Source organism: Primulina huaijiensis, unplaced genomic scaffold (assembly GCF_012295235.1).
Source record: "Primulina huaijiensis isolate GDHJ02 unplaced genomic scaffold, ASM1229523v2 scaffold25443, whole genome shotgun sequence".
Classification (NCBI taxonomy): domain Eukaryota; kingdom Viridiplantae; phylum Streptophyta; class Magnoliopsida; order Lamiales; family Gesneriaceae; genus Primulina; species Primulina huaijiensis.
The window spans coordinates 820,299-839,438 of NW_027356198.1; the positions used below are offsets into that span (position 1 = coordinate 820,299).

The 19,140-nt window shown below is 33.7% G+C and overlaps 1 protein-coding gene across 50 annotated transcripts in view; it reads left to right on the forward strand.

Annotated features, from left to right (window-relative positions):
- The first annotated feature begins 1,203 nt into the window (after nucleotides 1-1,203).
- Nucleotides 1,204-19,140, forward strand: part of LOC140967632 (serine/threonine-protein kinase ATM) — a 50,464-nt gene continuing 32,527 nt past the window's right edge. Inside the window, exons 1-34 of one of the 50 annotated variants that reach the window (XM_073428268.1) lie at nucleotides 1,406-1,424; nucleotides 1,574-1,650; nucleotides 2,247-2,355; nucleotides 2,440-2,606; nucleotides 4,249-4,410; nucleotides 4,495-4,690; nucleotides 4,799-4,955; nucleotides 5,037-5,173; nucleotides 5,312-5,384; nucleotides 6,246-6,349; nucleotides 6,632-6,730; nucleotides 7,213-7,314; nucleotides 7,735-7,819; nucleotides 8,250-8,294; nucleotides 8,397-8,471; nucleotides 8,933-8,974; nucleotides 9,093-9,163; nucleotides 11,421-11,497; nucleotides 11,754-11,839; nucleotides 12,323-12,394; nucleotides 12,728-12,874; nucleotides 12,956-13,033; nucleotides 13,116-13,303; nucleotides 13,795-14,398; nucleotides 14,499-14,570; nucleotides 14,674-14,838; nucleotides 15,268-15,393; nucleotides 15,520-15,647; nucleotides 16,042-16,198; nucleotides 16,400-16,446; nucleotides 16,530-16,593; nucleotides 16,677-16,751; nucleotides 16,828-16,947; nucleotides 17,290-17,475. In XM_073428268.1, coding sequence (XP_073284369.1) covers nucleotides 2,495-2,606; nucleotides 4,249-4,410; nucleotides 4,495-4,690; nucleotides 4,799-4,955; nucleotides 5,037-5,173; nucleotides 5,312-5,384; nucleotides 6,246-6,349; nucleotides 6,632-6,730; nucleotides 7,213-7,314; nucleotides 7,735-7,819; nucleotides 8,250-8,294; nucleotides 8,397-8,471; nucleotides 8,933-8,974; nucleotides 9,093-9,163; nucleotides 11,421-11,497; nucleotides 11,754-11,839; nucleotides 12,323-12,394; nucleotides 12,728-12,874; nucleotides 12,956-13,033; nucleotides 13,116-13,303; nucleotides 13,795-14,398; nucleotides 14,499-14,570; nucleotides 14,674-14,838; nucleotides 15,268-15,393; nucleotides 15,520-15,647; nucleotides 16,042-16,198; nucleotides 16,400-16,446; nucleotides 16,530-16,593; nucleotides 16,677-16,751; nucleotides 16,828-16,947; nucleotides 17,290-17,475 — 3,852 coding nt within the window. In that variant the 5' untranslated portion in view covers nucleotides 1,406-1,424; nucleotides 1,574-1,650; nucleotides 2,247-2,355; nucleotides 2,440-2,494. Of the gene's footprint in view, nucleotides 1,465-1,573; nucleotides 2,356-2,439; nucleotides 2,620-2,771; nucleotides 2,813-4,248; nucleotides 4,411-4,494; nucleotides 4,691-4,798; nucleotides 4,968-5,036; nucleotides 5,174-5,305; nucleotides 5,385-6,118; nucleotides 6,152-6,239; nucleotides 6,350-6,631; nucleotides 6,731-7,212; nucleotides 7,315-7,734; nucleotides 7,820-8,249; nucleotides 8,295-8,396; nucleotides 8,472-8,906; nucleotides 8,975-9,060; nucleotides 9,164-11,420; nucleotides 11,498-11,753; nucleotides 11,840-12,322; nucleotides 12,395-12,727; nucleotides 12,875-12,955; nucleotides 13,034-13,115; nucleotides 13,304-13,794; nucleotides 14,399-14,498; nucleotides 14,571-14,673; nucleotides 14,839-15,267; nucleotides 15,394-15,519; nucleotides 15,648-16,041; nucleotides 16,199-16,399; nucleotides 16,447-16,529; nucleotides 16,594-16,676; nucleotides 16,752-16,827; nucleotides 16,948-17,289; nucleotides 17,476-19,140 lie in introns of those variants that run through there. The other 49 variants (XM_073428265.1, XM_073428253.1, XM_073428258.1 and 46 more) reach the window with 49 other exon arrangements.

The window sequence follows — 19,140 nt, forward strand, 5'->3', positions numbered from 1 at the left end:
CATATCAAATCTGTTTAATCTTTCGTGTGACATAGTTGATTGGATACAATTTTGTATTATCGTCAATTTGAACAAACCTTTTTCTTTAGATAGAATTATAACGGGTATTCTAAATAAAATTCCACGAGTAACATATATAACATAATGTACATCAATTTATTTTAGATAATTAAGCACTTATTTGGATGACAACCATCAATTTTCTACGATTTTTTTAAAACCCCAAAAACCCTTACTTTGACTTCCCCATTCTCAAGCCAATTAAACAACGAGCTAAGCTATCCTCCATGCACGTGATTTACGAGTTAAGGAGAAAAATTAACAGTATCTATAATACGAAATTATATTACATATATTTTCTCGTGAGACGTATCAACCTGATTTATATTTAAAGTAGAATGTAATACTTATATTATAATAATTATAATATTTTAATGAAACGGATCGAAGTTGTAGATCAAGTTCATAAAATTGTCTTATGAGTTCTTCTTACGTAAATTTTTGTGAATTAATATATATTGACAAAATAAATAACAAAAAAGTATTTTAAAGGGAAAAAATAAAAAGCACATGAATATCCATCCTCATACCCTACAAAACTCAAATCAATCGACTGTCAGAACTGCAAGAATATATTATTAAAAAAATGCAAGAAAGAAGATCGAGTTTTTTAAATAAAATAAAATAGTAATAAAAACTTTAAAACCAGGAGGCAAGCCTACTCAAATTAAATGAGACATGTGTTTTCTTCTTGTTTCGTTAATTTAATAAATTTAAATAATTGTCACTTTTGAAAATATGTAAAATTTTAAAATAAAAATTTGCATTTTGAGATATTAAATTGTATGTGTTTATATAATTAATAAATTTATCAAGTCAAGTTATTTCAAATATAAAACATTATACAAAATTAATTTAGTAAAATAAATTAATAACGGCTAAATGTTGTTTACAGGCTAACGGAAAGTCACTTAAAATTCATAAGACCGATTTTTTTAAATTTATCCCGAGAGGAGCGTCTGAATGTTGTTTACAGGCTAACGTAAAGTTACCAAATGTGAGATTGGCATGCTAACGGCTGAAAAATATTTCATTTTTTAATATGGTTTTGGTAAGACTAAAAACGCGTTTTGTCGGTTTCCATATCTGAATTGGCTCCGCTCCGCTCCGCTCCACTCTACTCTACTCTCTCTCTCTCTCTCTCCCATCGTTGATTTATTAAATACCCCGTAATAGGGTTCTTACTTCTTCCTCACCGATCCATCTCCTGATTCTCCCGCCTTTTCTCTCTAAAGAAAAGAAACCCTAGCCTCTATGCCGAAGGAGTGATATCCGATACGCTGAAAATGGCCTTGAGAGTCACTTCCAGAGACATTCAAGAGATCGTCGCCAAGCTATCATCCGACAAGGCCAAAGCTCGAGAAGTAATCAAGAAGATATATACTTGGTTTTTAACATGTTTCGGCTTATCCGGGAAAGATGTTCAAGTTTATATATTGATTATTTTGCACCTCTGTTTCGCTTTTGTGTTCCGAGCAATCACCATAAACTCGTAGGAATGTGTTCTGAACAGAATATATGGTTCATGTTATGCTTCGGATATTTTCGAGATAAGACTTTTACTGGCGTGTCTGTTTAGTTTCTTGGAGGGTAACGAGTTTGAGTTTCTTGTATATGTGATCATCTTTACATAATTTTCAATGATTTTGTTTAATAGGATTGAGCAATAAGTAGAATTCATATTTGTATAGTTTCACACAGTTCGTTTGTTTTGCTGAAACATTTCCGATTCATATTTCTTATCTTAGGATGGCATTGGGTCCTATTGTTTAATAGGCATCGAACAATATGTAGAGCTCATTGCCATTCCTTTTGTATCTATTATTTTGTAAAGTTTAACGGTACATGATGATAGTTTTTGATGTTTGTCATTACCTTGTTTTATTAATTTATTTTCCCCCTGAAATGGGCCAGTCGATAAACATAAAGATAATTTACTTTCTTTTATTTGATTTTAAATTATTCAAGCAGGGAGTCTCATTTGCTAGATGTGTTATGAACTTCGAATCTTTGCGAGAATTATTGGAAATACTTATAATTTGCTTTTTCCGTAATTAAGTTTAGGGAATTTCATATCCGCCTCTTCAATTCTACAAGTGATTAATATTATGAGATAATTTTTGCGTGGATAATATTTTCCTCATGTAGTGTATTAATGTTTTTTATCTTTTGGTTTATGAATACAGGAAGGGGTTAAGTTGTTGAATACATGGTTAGAAACCGATAGATCCATTGGATTCTGTAGATATTTGTCTGATAAAACTTCAGTGCTTAAGCCTAACGAAGTTCCACATTGTAAGCATATATAACCATCTATGTTTAACCACCTGAAAGATTTCGTTTTATTTTTATTGTTTTGGATGAATTGATGGTGTGCAGTTGCTTACTACTTTTTTGTGCAGCTGAGACTTGGCCTTTTCTTGTCAAAATTTTAATGCAATGTGCATCTTCCGAGATCTCATCCAGCAAGAAGAGATTACCGAAGTCAATTTTTGCAAAGACTCTTCGGATTATTGTGCAACGAGCCCAGGATGATGGGTGTTCAGGTTAGTGTTTGAAGTTTTTGTTTCGTATGGAACATGAAAGCAATCTGATAATGTTGTGTTTGTTCGCAGAATTTCATGTGGTGAATAGCTTAGATACCTTTTTAATTTGAATGAATTTTGATGCATGCAACTATCTGCAACTTTATCTTAGAAAAGTCATCCAAGAGTGATAGTTGCTTGTCGGCCGGCTTTAACTTGTTGTAAAGGTCTGTTCTCATTTCATTGTGTCAATCATGTGTAAAAACATTATCCTCCTCACTTCGAAAGGTCTTGTGTTGAATTACCACCAACATTTTCATCACTTAAGTTTAGTGAAAAAGAAGACAATCTAGATGATGCTGAAGTGAAGGAGTCCTTTGCTTGTGTATCTAGTTATTAGTATCTTTTTGAAATGTTGCACTAAAGGGGTTGACGCAGCCTTCAAATTTCTCCTTATCTTTCAGAAGAGGCCGCACATGGTTAAACTTAATTAATTTCTTATGAGTATTATATTGTGTTAATAATTTTTTTGCTTGAATTTAATGTATAACTGACATGAAATATTTTTAATTTTTGATTAACAAATACTCAACATATCTTGTTCCAATGCTCCACCTTATCAAGGTTTTTAATTTGTCAGATGCATCTTCTGAATTTACCAATTACATGGAATATAATCTGTCCAAAATTGATATTGGGATTGGTTTATACCTGTAGATTGTAGTATGATTTTTAGAGATTTTGAGATAGAAATGATGCAGGTCTTTGTCTTCTTTGTAAATCATAAAATGTATTTTGTGAATTCAAAGCTATTGATTTATTTTCCAAATAATGAATGAAAACACTGAAATGCTCGGAATGTCTCTCGTGAACAAAACTGCCTGGAGGGGAGTATGTTATTTTATTTATTTATATATAAATAATTATATTAAAATAGGAAATCAGAGAACAGGGAGGCGGATAAGATATCCGCAAAAGCACAATACCGGAAGTAACAGGGAGGGGAGTATGTTATAAATTTGCTTCATAGTTGAGTTGTTTTTTTTTTTAAATGATCTGAAATGCTGTTTATAGATTGAATGTTGATAACAAGATAAGAAGATACACAAAACGATAAAACAATATACAGAAATGCTGTTGGGCTATATCATATAATGAAATAAAAAATATATAAATGCTCTAGAGAGGATTATATTGTAATTTGTCTCATGTGTGAGTGTTATCGTGAAATGACAAGATATGATATTATAGATTGAATATAGATAACAAAATAAAAATCTAATGCTTGAGATGGAATGAAAATCATCCAACGACCCGAAGATAAATCAGATTTCTTATGGATGACAACATAAGAATCTGATGGCTGAGATTGAATGAAATTCATTAATTGGCCTGTAGACCATATCAGGTTTTTTATGAATAACAAGAAAAGCATCTGTTAGGTGAGATTGAATAAATTCATCCGATGGTCAACATCGATCCGAAAATTTAAGGATAAAAAATGGTTATCCAGATTCTTGTTAAGAGAGAATTATTAAGACCTGCAGATTGGCGAGGGGATCCACATGTTTCTGTATCAAAGAAATGTAGTCGTAGGTCATCAATGTAAGATTTATCATTGATGTAGTTTTTTCTGTTTCATTTGATTTCTTCTGTTTTTCAGGCAAAAAAAATCTTCTTCTACATGTGGCTAAATCACTTTTCAATCATGTGTGGGATGTCCTCAAAGATGTTCCAAGTTTCCAATCTGAGTATGGTGTAATCCTTCGCTATCTTTTGGAAGTTACATATTATCGGTTTCACATGCGGAAACGAGTTTACTCCAGTGAGTGTACCTCCAGTAACTTGGCTAATACACTATCTATATGACTGTGAATTTCATCTGCATATCGGTTTTCAATATGGACAGATCTTGTACTTCTGTACATGGAAAAGGTGGAAACAAGCCTGAGCACAGAAAATTTTGGTCAAATAAACCCCAAAGAAGAGGTTTTCCGCTTCACCTTGACACTTCATTCACTTATTGAGAACCCTCCTGGAGATATTCCTGATGATCTTCGAGATAACATTATTTCGGGTTTTGTTGGAATTTTTTCTCATGTAAGGTAACACATCGATATTTTTGTATTCCGGTTCCATCTTACACAGATTTCTTATAGTTATTCTATTGCAATAATCGTCAACTTTATAATTTTGTTCTTTTTGCATGTTAGGGATGAGGGAAAAATTTCTCGCAAGCTTGTGGAGTGTATCAATACATATTTGTTAAAGGATGGACCAAATTTAGGTGGCAAATCCCTGGAAATTCATCAAGCAGTAAATCATTTCGTGTTTCGGTACTGGTTTGCTACTCATGATCGAAGTCTAAAGGTGTCTTGAGCAGTACTAAATTGATGGTTTTGATTTAAAGTTATATGTCTGTAGTACTTCTAATTTGTCCTTCATTAGTAGGATTCTCTTATTTGCTATGCAAAATTGCAAGTAAGTTTAACTAGAGGTGTGGATGACGGTTCTATTTTACTAGAACTTGTGGATGTGATGAGCAAGGAGCTTGATCAAATGATTACTTCCAGCACCAATTCACCCTGGTTAGAATTATAACGCGCTTAATTTTTTGGTGGGTTTATGAAATGCTACTTCTCTGTTCTTGTTTGTGTTTTATTTATTTATTTATTTATTATTATTATTATTATTATTATTATTATTATTTTGAGTGACTCAATTAGGGGTGAAAAATGTGGGATTATGACAAGCTCACAGTTCAAGGTGGCGGAGCTTGCTGCCCTTGTGTTTTGCCGGGTACTTATTGCAGCAACTTAATTGTTCTGCCTTTTAAAGTTGATACTCCATTACATATTTGTGGTTGTGTGCTTACCAGACACGATATGGCTCTTTTGTATTTCATTGGGTTATGGGCTCGGTTTTATCTTTTGGTTGTTCTTTTCAACCTTATTTTATGTTCCAGTGTTGCTAAAATTGTAGCAGATTACTCTGTTAAATTTTGAATAATAGGAAGATGGGAAAAACAACAGAAAAAAAGTGAAAAAGTCTGGTCATAAGTGTTGTCGCCATAAACGACGTGCCACAACTTAATTTTTTTCTTCTTGATTTTATATAATTGTCACCACTTCATGCTCGTAAGAGGATATATTGGGATATTAATGGTGGAGTAATTCACTTCAATCAAATTACAAATTGATTTCAATATTGACGGTACCATGTGAGATTCTATCAAATGAAAAATTCAGTTCTGACCCCTTTTTGATTCAACAATTAACATGAATTTAAGCTTTTAATATGAACTAAAAGGGCTTAAATAGAATTTTGGACATCAATACGTAGAATTCCACTTATATCATATTGAGCAGAAATAAATATGGTATAAAACTGTTGAAGGCTTTTCGGCTGTGATATCATGCAAAAATTTTAAAACATAATGAGAGGGAAGGACAACTGAGAGAACATCAGTGAATATTAAATGTGATTTTAATGAATCAAAATTTAATTTCTAACTCTTTTACTTTTTGAAATGGTTTGAGATCTTTTTAGTTGCTTCCATGTATTTGGTATGACTTGAAGTATTCCACTTTATTTCAATCTTGAGAAAAACAGTTTTCCATTTTTTTGGTCAAAGGTTACAAGGCAATGTTCACTTTCCAGGTGTGCGCTAATACATATAAAAGCCCAGTTACTGAAAAACGAGCCCGGAGGGAGCATGTGGTTGTCCTGATAAAAGAGAGAGTCATGGAGGGCAAATGGCCATGGTAGGTTTCAACAGAACTTGTTCTTTTGCGTAGATAAAAAAATATAAACATTAAATATCTCAATACTTAACAGTATCCTTGGGGCTGGTGGATGGTGTGATATCATGTTTTTTTCTTGTTCATGGATCACACATTCAATGGCAAATCCGACACAATATTTTTCAATAATTTCCAAATTTGTTTTTATGGTCAAAAGAATGAGAATCTATTGTTCACATTTGCATTCATGTTGCTACTTATTATCCACCATCTTGAGTTAAAACGAGCTAATATTCGTGGCAGGCATGCTGCACTTGTTTGTCTCATCCGCAATTATTCTACTCGCATCCGTAAAGATCACTTATTGTTTTGGTTTGACAGCATATCTGCAAACTTTGAAAGGTAAAATTCATTGATTTTATTGTGAAATCTTGACTGTTACCTGTAGCTTTATTGACTGGTTTATATTTCATCCTCCGGTGACAAAAAACTTGTGCTCCTGTAGTCTATTTGTCTCCTTCCTGTGTGCTGGAGATGCATTCACATTTTCTTGATATTTTAATTTGTTTAATATCTATACCTCTTCGTCGAGGGAGCGGAGAGCTTCTGTTGTCTGTTTTGCTTTTTGCCTTCATTTCAAACTTATTCTTTTGGTACCAGTAGGGAACTATTTTTTTTCTTGTTAGGGTCTTGCAGGGGCACAATTATCTTATCTTTGTTGGTTTGGTCATGTGCTTTGTAGGTTCTCTTTTTCCTTTTGCTTTTCAGTACAAATGTTAATTCATCAGTTTGCTTGCTCAAGGGATACCACCATTCAGACTTGTTTCTTATGTTTTTATTTTTTATACTTCTGATATCACATTTGCCCTTTCTGGAGTCCGCAGTCAAATTTTGATTTCCGGAATTCGCTTGTTCTCGATTGCAGAATTATTAACGCTGCAACTTTGGAGCATTCTTATGATGACCTGTTCTGGATGTTGCAGTAAGTTGTTCCTTTACATGCAAAAACTTCATTTCACTCTGTATAATTGAGCCTAAGAAATCAGTGTGATATGGTTTGCAACTGTAATAATTTGATGCTTAGACAAATACTATGATATCTTACTTTTTATGTGATATAACTTATTTCTTATGTGCAGAAATGCTTTATAGTTTCTTTTTTTCTGATAAGAAACAATATTATTATTATTATTTTTTTTTTGGATAAGAAACAATATTATTTTAATAAAAGAGTTTAATTACAAAAAGGAGACCAGGCATAACAAAGTAAGAACTGGAATCATATTAACAAGTTTAATCTTGTCTCAGCACTCTTTATTATTCATTTTAACTTCTGACCACTTTTGTATTTCATTTGAATGAGTCTGCTTAAGATTGTTCTTACCAGTTTTTTATTTTATTTGAAGGAGTCTGCTTAGACTTTCTTTATTGATGCTTTTTACTGCTCCAAATGAGAAATCATCGCAGAAGCTAGCTTTTCCCTTGAATGAGGTATATCACATTATATGTATGGAGGAAAAGATATAGTTTTATTCAGTGTGTCCTCCTGGTTTCTTGAAATAATTTTGTTCCTTGGACCATCATTTCCTAAGTACTTGTCATTTATAGTCATATGCTAATTAAGAAGGATAGTTTTTAATGCAAGCTTTGGTTGTATCATATGTGGGGAAGGATGCAGTCTAGGTTTCTTTGTTCTTTTTTCTTTATCATGGCCAATAGCAATCATATATTGTGGATGGACTGGATTGTTGCTCATCAATTATTGCGAACATCTTACCTTAGCTACTTCTCTCCGTTTCCTTTCCCTATCTCTTACTCTTATTAATAATTTTTTTCTGGCTCTTTCTATCAATGTCCTTTTTGAAGAAAAATGGCTCTGATTAAATTGTTTGTGTTTGGTTGGCGTCTGGGGCTTACTAAGGATAATGAAAATAAACTCCATGAACTTTCTGGACCATTATATGAGGTATCGTGTTTGTAGGATGTCTAATGCAGGGACCTGCTTGATATTCTTTTTTCTTTTAATCCTTGTGCATATTTTGGTTTTATTTTTGTAAAAATTCTGCAGGTTGGCAAAGGTTGGCATGTGATATGGAACTGCCTTATGCGGAGTTTACCAACATTTTGCAATCTCACCTCAATTGTAAGCATCCATTTGTGTAAAATTCCCATCAAGGCATCGTGTAGATAGATCTTTGAAATGCTTCCTTTCCTCTTATGGTGAATTGTTAAGTACAATTCATCTACTTTGCATTTCATATTGTAGGAAAAAGTAGGTACAGTTAGATTCCCTCTCACAAAATCTCAATCTCATTTTGATAAATGCATGTTTAAAATGAATGTATTTTTAATATGGCATTGATTATGCACTTAAGTTAGGAGAGGAAAAAAGCTACCCCTCTTTTGTTGTGGGTGACTCCTAAATTGAAGGTTAAGGATAGCTTAACGCTGTCTTAACACCAGTTTCTTCCTGTTTCCATTATTCTATAATGTTCTTCTATTTGTAATTATGATGGGATATTCAAGTATCTATACAATTCTGAAAGCAACTTTTCAAGCTCTAAATTCAATATTACAGGGTTAGTTGTGCTCTCGTCTTTGCAGGTGGATGCTGCTTTTATGCTGCTTTGTAGCATAATGTTGAGTGTAAGATTATAGATAACTGTTTTCTTCGCTTACTTTGATTTGATTGTTTCTTTGCTAGTAAAATTCTTGCTTCTCCATGATTTCAGTATAATAACTTCTTTGCTTGGCATTTACCCAGGATACAAAAGATTCATATCTTGTTCCTCTCGAGATATGGGATCTTCGGCTATTTAAACGCACACTTCCAACGTGAGTGATTCGCCTTTGCAAACTTTTTGTCGTTCATGTTGCTTTAGAGTATAAATCTTTCGTTGTATGACATTGTCGATCTCATCTTTACCCTAAAATCCACTGAATAGTTGTCTGATATTCTTTCTTTGTTCCGGAGATATACATGTTATATATATTTTTGTTCTTTTACTCTCTTGAATATGACCGTGGTACTGTGGGAATGTGGGATGGTTCGTTCAGCTTTTTTGGAAACCTCTATCTACTTGTAATTTCTAGTTCAATTAATTTCTCTTGAGATGGTAAAGTGTTCGCTATTTGGGTCCAACGAAGAATATATGACCTAGGTTGCCACTAAAATATGTCATGCAAAAAGATGCTTTAGGGTCACCAGCCATGTTTCGGCGAAAATCCTCCGATGCTCAAGAGAAAATATGAAACAGGAGAATATTTGAATGCACTTGGTGTAAAATTGGCATACATTAGCATACCTTTTAAAGTTTGTGTACACTACCCACTATTTGTAACACTACCCACTATTTGTAGCTATAGAGGTATAATTGGTTGAGAAATAATAATTCACAAGGATTTGAAGTCATCTCTATCCGGAAATATCGGAACAATCATTCGACGTGAAAAAGAGAACATGTTCAATCTAGAATTCTGATGTCAATATTTCTCGCCATTGGGATGAAACTACAAATTAAAAGGATGTAGGGGTGGAGTCCAATGGAGAAACAATCCTAAAGGTCTGTTTATTATATGCGTCAGCCTCTCCAGTTTATAAAAAATGAATTATTCTAACATTGCATATATCATGTCAAGCCAAACGCGTATTTCATAATTCTGGACATCATTTAAATCACTTTAATATATATCTTAAATGTGAACATTGGTTGTATTATATCAGCACTAAACAAATATTAATCATATGCTGTCTCTTAAGCGGAGTAAGAGAGGACAACTTGGCAGACTAGTGTATTAAGTGCATACACCTTTCAAAATAAATTGCAACTCCTAATATCTTGTGTGACATAGAATAATAGAAGCCTTACTATCGACCTTCCTATATGCTACTTTTTTAAATTTTCATTTTATTTTGCTTTTAATATTGCCAGGTAAATATTTTACGGAATAATCACCTTATATATCCATTTGATCTCCTCGTGATGGTCTAATAATTCTGAACACCTTAAATAGTTATTTGATTTCCATGATATCTTCGATGGAATTTGTATGATCATATTTTCTCATATTTTTTACTATTGCCTTTTTTATTTTTTTCTTCATTAATATCTTGGGTAGAATTAGTTGGTGACAATTGTTGCTTACCTTAATCTAATCGAATTATTAGAGTTGTTGGTTCTTAGCAGACGACAGTTGTTCTCAGTGGTGCTGTTTCAAAGAGTAGAGTCTTTAATGTTTAAAACATCAATTCTTTTTTTTTTTTTTTTATGTATCATCAAGCACTTAAATTCTATAATTAGTGAAGTGCAGTTTAGAGTAAACATTAGGACGGAATTGTTGGTCTTATATGGATGTTGCTTTTTTTTTTCTCTGGCAGCAATGTAGTATTTCTTTGTTGACATTTAAGTTACTATACATTCATAAGGTTTTAATTATGCAGTTACCATCAACTGCATCCTTATGTACAATAGCAATTTTTATTTTATAATTACGAAACTTGTAAGGTTTAGATTCCATTATCGCCGTTAGAATACCATGGTATGTGGAGTTACTTTATAGTATGTTTGAGTGATAAACTAATAACGATTTGGTTTTCGCTTATGTTTCAGAGGAAGTGTTTCTCACTGACTTTTTTAAAATAAGAATGCAAACTGTGGGGTTGTAAAGAAGTAGATTTTTCTAGTCTTATCATGAGATAGCTGATGCATGAATGCAATTTAGTTGAATACTTCCTTTCTTCCGGGGCAAGTTTTAGAATGCTTTTATGTGATCAGATATTCTTGTTATCATGCAAACTTTTGTTTTAAGGGGAAAATTCTAGTTAAGTGCAGTTTTGGTGAAAATAAAACCCTTGCACAACCAGTATTCAATTGACTGGCTTGAAATTGTTGTGTATGGATCCCCTACAGAAGATTTGTGCTTGAGATTAGTTTTCCACCATATTTTATTGGTGTGCCGTGTGTAATTATGTCAAAGTAACTTGCTGTATGTTCTCTCAGAATATGAACATTAATCTTTGATTCAGAGTTCAGAATGCAAGAGTATAATTTTCCTTTAGCTGTGATAATTCTTTTCCGATGATTCTATCCAGTGTCCTGATGTTGGGAAATATACTTCAGGTCTGCTTTGTGCTTCATCTCATGCTACTTCTCCAGGAGAACCTCGCTGGTAAGAACCCCATTATACTTCTCATTTTTGTATTCCTATAATAACTGCAAGAGTTCTTTTCAAACGTGCTTTTTTGATATTTCTCTCTTAGTTTCTTCTCTTATATCCAACCTGAAACATAACAACTCTGTTGTGTAGAAACATATATGAGTCTTGTCTTATCAACAACTCAAAACAGAATGACTCAACTGTGTGGAAACATGGCTAATAAAGTTCACGTTGTATTTTTCTTTTGATTTCTTTTGTTATTTCAAAGCTGTTATGGTGGTTGGAAAATATCTAAATGGTGCTCACTCTACTGTTGATATAGTCAAGAGTATGATGACCATGAGAAACATACAGGTAGGCATCTTGTTGTGGTTCCAAATTTGTAGTTTTGGAAGTTGAAATTTCTTACTCTAATATTTATGGTCATGTTTATGGACATGGTAATAATTGATTGGTGCTTTAATAATTTCACAAAGTAAGTGTAAAGGAAAGGTTGTCATCCATTATCATAAACTGCGAATAAAATGGTGTATTTGATTTTTGCGTCATTCCCTGACATGCAAAGCTTGTTATTTTGTGCTTGTTTTCCGTTGCTATATATCATACTGGATGACCGTGTTAGTTATTTTCCTCATGTATCTAAGCCTGCAAATTTGTGAGTTGGAATGAAATTCTTGGGATCCAAAAAAGATTTTCCTTCATCTTAACATCTTTTCTTTATTTTAGCTTTTGAATTCAATTTGAATGGATTACATTTTAAAAGGGTGTTTTCACGTGTTTTCAATTTATTGGGAGGATTCAGATTGTATCTTAAAAGTATTCGTTTTCTTGCTGCAGGGTGATCTGCAAGATTTTTTGTATCTTAGGCAGAATGTTTTACCAGCTGTTTTAGCTATACTTAACTTGAAGGTACATTCCAAACTAGGTACAGCGGCTTTTATATTTTGAAGTGATTTGATGAGATTGATCATAACTTTTAATAACCAAGGAATTTTTTTACAATCTTCAAATGATTCTCTGTGAAAATTCAAGTCTATCTGCATCAGAAATGAATCCCATCAACGTACAGATTTTGAGACAATATATGATGAACATATTCAATTCTGTCCATCAATTTTCTAATCCCTAGTATTACATCCTTTTTTGTATCTCTTTACTTCTTTGCTTTTCTTTTATACATGTATAGGTGGTGCAGGATGTTGACACTATTTAAAATATTTGATTGACCTCCTAATTACATAGGAATTCACAACACTGAATGAGCAGTTCGTTGTGCTGCTGCCGGCAGCTGCATATGCCCTTTCTACTGGTTCTACCCCTCTTCTATATGAGGCTTCAGGACTTTTGCCATTGCTCTATGCTACTGAGCCTGTGGAGGAATTGGCCAAGGTATTATTCTTGCAAATCCATCCTTAAAACCTTTTGATCTCACGTATAATGGCTTATCTTAAAAAGTTGTATCCGATGTAGATAGAGGAAAGTCCAAGTGATTTTTTGGAATGCTCAGTTGAAGTTCTTGCGAAGATTGATATTGATTCTGGTCCAAAGGTGTCACATAATTCTATTTTTTGCTACTTTTGAAATTTTAATAACTTATGGATTTTCACTGTCAGTTGTGATCAATTTGTAGGTCAATTTGTCCAATTACTGCCAAAATGTACGATTGCCACTGAATCTAAGAGATCAGCTGCTTCATGAAATGGAAAATCACGTTCTTGAATGCATAAAGGAAGTAGAAATTGACAAAATGCTGCTCTCAGAAGTTATCTACACATGCGCTCTCTTAGCTAATTTCATGTTCTGCTCGTATTCAACAAGGTCAATCTTCACTTTCATTGATCCTTCCCATTCTCCGTTGCGGCAGTAGTCCTTTTATATGTCCCATGACTTCACTTGAAAGCTTTTGAATTGTGTCGTATGCTCCTCTGTAAACTTTTAATAAGCTTCAAGTAATTGTGGCTTGAGACAAACCTGCACATGATTGTGCGACATTGTTCATTGCCTGCATGGTTACCCATCACACTCTTGTTCTGGTTTGATTAGAAGGTCCATATTTTCTCAATCACTGATTGGGGATGCCAATTTTATTCATTCCATTATTCTTTTTGCTTTCGCTAACAATTTATAGTAATTTGTTTCGTCAAATATAATGTTTTTGTGATAAATTTACTTGACATGTTTTTCTTTAGCACTGGTTTGCATATTTTATTATTTCCTTCATTTTTCTCAAACTATAAATTTTTATGGATATGGTTTTCAATATTCTGTTGTATTCTCACAGTGTTTCACATTTTTTCTTTCACTCTCAGGATCAGAGAAATTCCCTATTTCTTTTCTAAACTGGGTGAATCGTTGTTAGGATTTCTAAATCATGCCATTTCAATTGTGGAGAAATATTACAATGATGGTTTGTCTGGATGTTTGGAGTGGAACTCCATAATTAATAACATTGACTCGACTGTGACTTCTTTTAAAAGTTTCACTAGCTCGCCTTTTCTCAGCAATTGCCAAGAGAAAAATATTGCAAGTTCTGGATTTTATTTTGGAATTGTTCAATCTTCTGAGAGGCTTCTGAAAGCCCTTGCAAAACTGTATGAAGGATGTTCAGAGTGCAGAAGGAATTCTCAAGCAAAGCCAGACTTCCCCGACTTATCAGACGCCCACTCCGTTCATGATCCTTTGCCGTTAAATAGCAGAAAAAAATTGATTTTGGATATGGAGTTGGATATGAACAGTGGGTCTATTGATGTAGATAGGTTAGGTATTGACGGTAGTCAGACAACTGGGTCTTCCATTTCTTTAGTGAATCAGAAATTGAATTTCCTGTCAATCATTTCAAGTTTTTTCCCAATTTTATCATTGTCGACGTGGGAAATCATGTTCAATCTTAGGGAAAAAGAGAACGACCCACAGGTATCTTAGTCTCATACCTTAACGTTCCATGTTTTTCTTCGCATTTGCTTTATAGCTATCATGCACACAAGTAATTTATTTCTGTTTCGCATTTGAGTAGGTTTTAGAAAACTTTCTATGCATTCTCAGCCGGCATCCTCACTGGTCTTCCTGCAGACATATATTGGATTTGGTATTGTGCTCTTTTTGTCGTCTGTCATTTCAATGCAAGCAATTTGTGACACCATTTGATTATTCTAAAACTACACGGTCTCTATTTGATTTCCCCTATGCAGGTTACGTCTATGACTGATGTAGTAAATTCATATGAAAATCTTAAATTCCCGTGTTCCTTTATACTGGATGGCATCTGTGGTTTGGTGGCAAGCCTGTTGCAGTCAAATGGAGTTGGAACTCAGAATACTGTTGCATCTTCCTTTACGAAAAGAGAGTCCGAAGAGGTGTGATAGTTGTGATATGTCTCTAAGCATGCTTGGATTGTTTTAGTGGTAAATCATTGACGGCAAGTGGGATGTGAGTTTGAGTTGTTAGTGTCAATATTTTTGTTTCTTACTTGATTTGGCTGACTTTATACATGTCATTTTTAGCTTTTGTCATAACAATCTTGAGGAATGCAATTATAAGTTATGTTTAATTTGTACAAATTATCCAGTGTTAAAATGTAAGTTGAAGTAAAAAAGATACAATTGAAGCATAGTTAACTAGAAGTTAGGTCGTGAGAAATTAGGTTTCAGATCAACGAGGACAAACCATTTGAAGAAATTTAGTGTGCGGAATTACTTGAGAAATAGTCATATTTAAAGCTTTCTCATCGTAATACTTGTCAGAAAAATTGTTTTCTTTTTCTAAATTAGCCTATTGACTTTCAGTGCTTGACTTCTCTCGGAGATTTGGTGACTAAAGTCTTTGATAATAGTCTCTTCGATTGGTATGATCGTGCGAAGCTTGTTAACTGCATATGCAATTTTGTATTACTCAGACCACAACTTGCTCAGGTGATTAATCTTTATCCCCATCATGATTTTTAGTTGAGAAAATGTGAAGCTGGTTTATTTATCTTCTCAGCAATTAATCTTTAGTCCCTCACTTAGGTTGTCACTCTTTTATTCATTCTTATACAGTTAGTGATCGACAAGCTATTTATGCTGCTCCGAGATCCTGATTATCGAGTTAGGCTTTGCCTAGCTCGTCGGATTGGCGTCCTTTTCCAGACATGGGATGGTCACTCTGAACTCTTCCAAGATGTTTGGTAATTGGCTTGAGATAGACATGTTTCCAGTAGCTATGATAATTTATCAAATTTATTGCAGCTTAAGTGATATTCTAAATGGCCATTGACATGGGTTAGGTCCGTTTATAATCTTGTTTGTCTGAGTATGTCTAACCACACTTTCTAATACTTGCTCTACTGATAAGTTTCTTGATGCCGTTGCACATTTTAAGATTAGACATCCCATACTATATTTTATCCGTGGGCTAATGTTTTAGGCTTTTCTCCATTTTGTACAAGTCTAAAGTAGCCTTGTGTGGTTTAATTAGTGTATCAATTCATTTAGGATTTGCTCATATTCATTGTGGTTTCTGATATGATTACACTTCTTTTTGCTTCTAAAATAACATCGTTCTGAAAAATGTCACTGCAGTTCAAATTTTGGAAGGAAATTGGTTAGTTCCTCTGGGGAGAAAATAGTTCGAGCACATGAAGTTTTGTCTGCTGGTCCTCAACCTCGGCCGATTATGGAAACAATTGTCATAACTCTTATGCATCTTGTACTGCACAGTGAAAAAATAGAGTTTGAGGTACCAAAATTATTTAGTTCTCGCGAACACTATTCCCACGAATTGTCATAACTCTTATGCATCTTGTCTTGCCAACTTAAAATTTTCAAACTATTCCCACGAACTAGCTTAAAATGACGCTGCTTCAAAATTTTCCAAATTTATTCAATGAATTGTCGATAAATTACTTTTAGCCTTTTGATTTCTGAATTTTACATACAGGCAGTTTTTATGATATCTGTTGTTGCTGCTATTGATCCCTCCCAAAGGTAAGAGTGGAAAAGTAAAGTAGCCACATCTTTATGTTGCATTTGACCTCGGCTTAATTTTCCAAATATCCATCTTTATTCAGAGAACTAGTCAGTGCTGTGCTTGACAGTTTATCTGAGGAAGCATGCTATACAAACAGGACAAAGGTGATAAATATATTTCTGGTTGATTAAGTTAATTACATGATACCAACTTTACAAATTATTTTGTGCTTTCAACATTTTTGAAGTTCTTGGAGGAGCTTATGGGGCCAATTCTTTTTAATTGGGTTGCTTGTGGTGTAAGCTTAGTTGCACTTGTTGAGGTAATGTCATATTTTGCATTCGAGGTGTTTAGCATGTAAATAGAAAACTAGACGCTTAATCTGATTGGATTTGCAGGCAAGAGACATTTTTACGTCGAATTTGGAACCTATGAACTTCATAAAATATTGTTGTCCGTGGCTGCTTCCGGCTTTGATCTTGCAGGAAGATGCTAACGGCTTAAAATGGGTTGCTAAGGTAGCTAGCCTTGCATTCATTTCCTCTAAGAATGTTGTAGCTTCATTTAACTTTTTGAACATTAATATTATTTTTAGATTTGTATTAAATCTTTGTCCAAGTTATTTTGGTTTAGATGTCTTCTATGTTTTCTTAATGCGGTGTGTTTTATCTAATTAATGTTAAATATGATAGTACCTTGAGTCAACGATTTTAGCATAGGGTAGTTGTAAGTCGTGTTGACTTGATGTGGATTGATCTTTGCGAATTGATAATACCCATGTCAGGATCATGAGATGACATTTTTGCTATTGAATATCTTGAACTATGTATGCTGGTTTTTATTATTGTTCTTTTTCCCAGGTTGCTTGCCAGCCTTGTGCAGCTTTAGTTAAGAGTCACTTTGTGCATATCTTTTCTGTCTGTATGGCAATGCATTGCAGTAAGAAAGCTGGGTGGGAGAGGGGATCAAGAGTGCTGGAAACTTCTATTTTACTTATCGTTAATATCTCTGAACATGAAAGGGATGAACTCATTAAGAAGCAAATGGTACGTTCACTTACTGCCTACAACTTTAGTTTTAACTTTTAACATCTCATGTTGAAAATCAGCTGCGTTCTATTTGATACTTTTTGCATGAAGTTAATGTTGTAATTGTGTTTCTTTGAAATATTTTTCTTTTATGCTAAATTGTGATAAAAATGAACTAATCTGAATATAACCTTTGTCCGTTACACGTATGTATCAAGTTTCGGTCTCAAAAAGCAATTTTAATTCTAATTTATGAAAGCGTTTTGTAAATCAATGGTATAATTTACATTCAATTAAAAAGTTCATTTTTTATGCTTGACCCGCCAAAAATTGGAGTTTTTTTTTGAAACCTAGTTGAACTGTATGCGATGTTTCTCAGCATAAGTGGATAATTCACACCTTGAACTAGAAAATAACAAGATGATTTTTGAAGATTTAGAATTCTTTGGAAGAATGTTGGGACAAGATTAAGTTTAGGGTTTCAAGTTGGATCTCTAAGAATGTCGAGGTTAAATCGTTATCGGTCTTAGACTTGTATAAGAATTGAAGTCTGGTATTACGTTGACTCGTAGTACGAGTCTTACCTTACCATGCGTGGACCTTTGGTGTGCTTTTTGTATTAATATTTTTTGATATTATTATATCGTTTCTTAAAAAAAAAAACTGGTGCGAATAGAAAGAAATGTCTTCTTTGTTACTTGGAAAACATGATCAAATTCAGATTGTAACTTTCTCAGCCCATCCAAGTAATAGGTGCATTTTCTCTCCTTGTTAGTATGAATCTCAATCTTTGTAGGATTGTCTTCAAGCAGAGTGGAAATGCCTCTGAACATTTAAGGTGTTTAGCAATCTCTCTAATAAGACTACTAGAAAAACAAGGTGCAAGCAAGATGGATAAAATGGATGGTCTAAGGGTAAATATGATGTTCCACCTCTTGAGATGGACATAGGAGCCGAGCCCTGTGAACAGTTGGTGACAATAGAGTGTTAAGTATGGTGGGTTTGCTAGCTATAAGATTAGTCTCCCTGAATAAATAACCGGGAGACCGAAATTACCTTCTTGAGGAGATAACAAGAAACCTGAGACGTAAATCATTAAGAGAAATATGAGTTTATTTCTTGTTTCCTTTTCAGCTCGTTTCGGTTTGTATTGATATGGATAGCCATCTTTCTCCCAGAAAATATCAATTGAGTATTTAGGGCTATTGCAGTTGGTGCAATGACAAGTGTTGGCCCTGTATTATTTTTATGGATAGCCATTGCAGAGGCTTTAGAATGATCATTTAATCTAATATTAACACCTTTGTGCTTCTCGATTGGGCTGCGATTAAGATTCCTCTATATTTGGCAAGGAGAGGAAGCCAAAACCCACCCTGGTCACTAACTTGATGTAGATTGTGATTAAGACCAAAAAAGATATATAGATCCGATACTTAGCGGTACATTTCCTTAGTTTCTCAATATCCTATGGACATTTCATATCATTTAGCCTACAGTATTCAAGTTGCAATAATTTTGAGTCCAACTCACTACATTACTCCACAAGAGGGCGATCTCTTTGGTGTGGCTTTTAGACTTGAGAAGAATTTGACACATCCAGATAGTTCTTGATTCTATTCCAAACTTCTTTAGCCGCGACACTACATAAATAGGCCATCAGCCTTCTATCATGGAATTGATGAG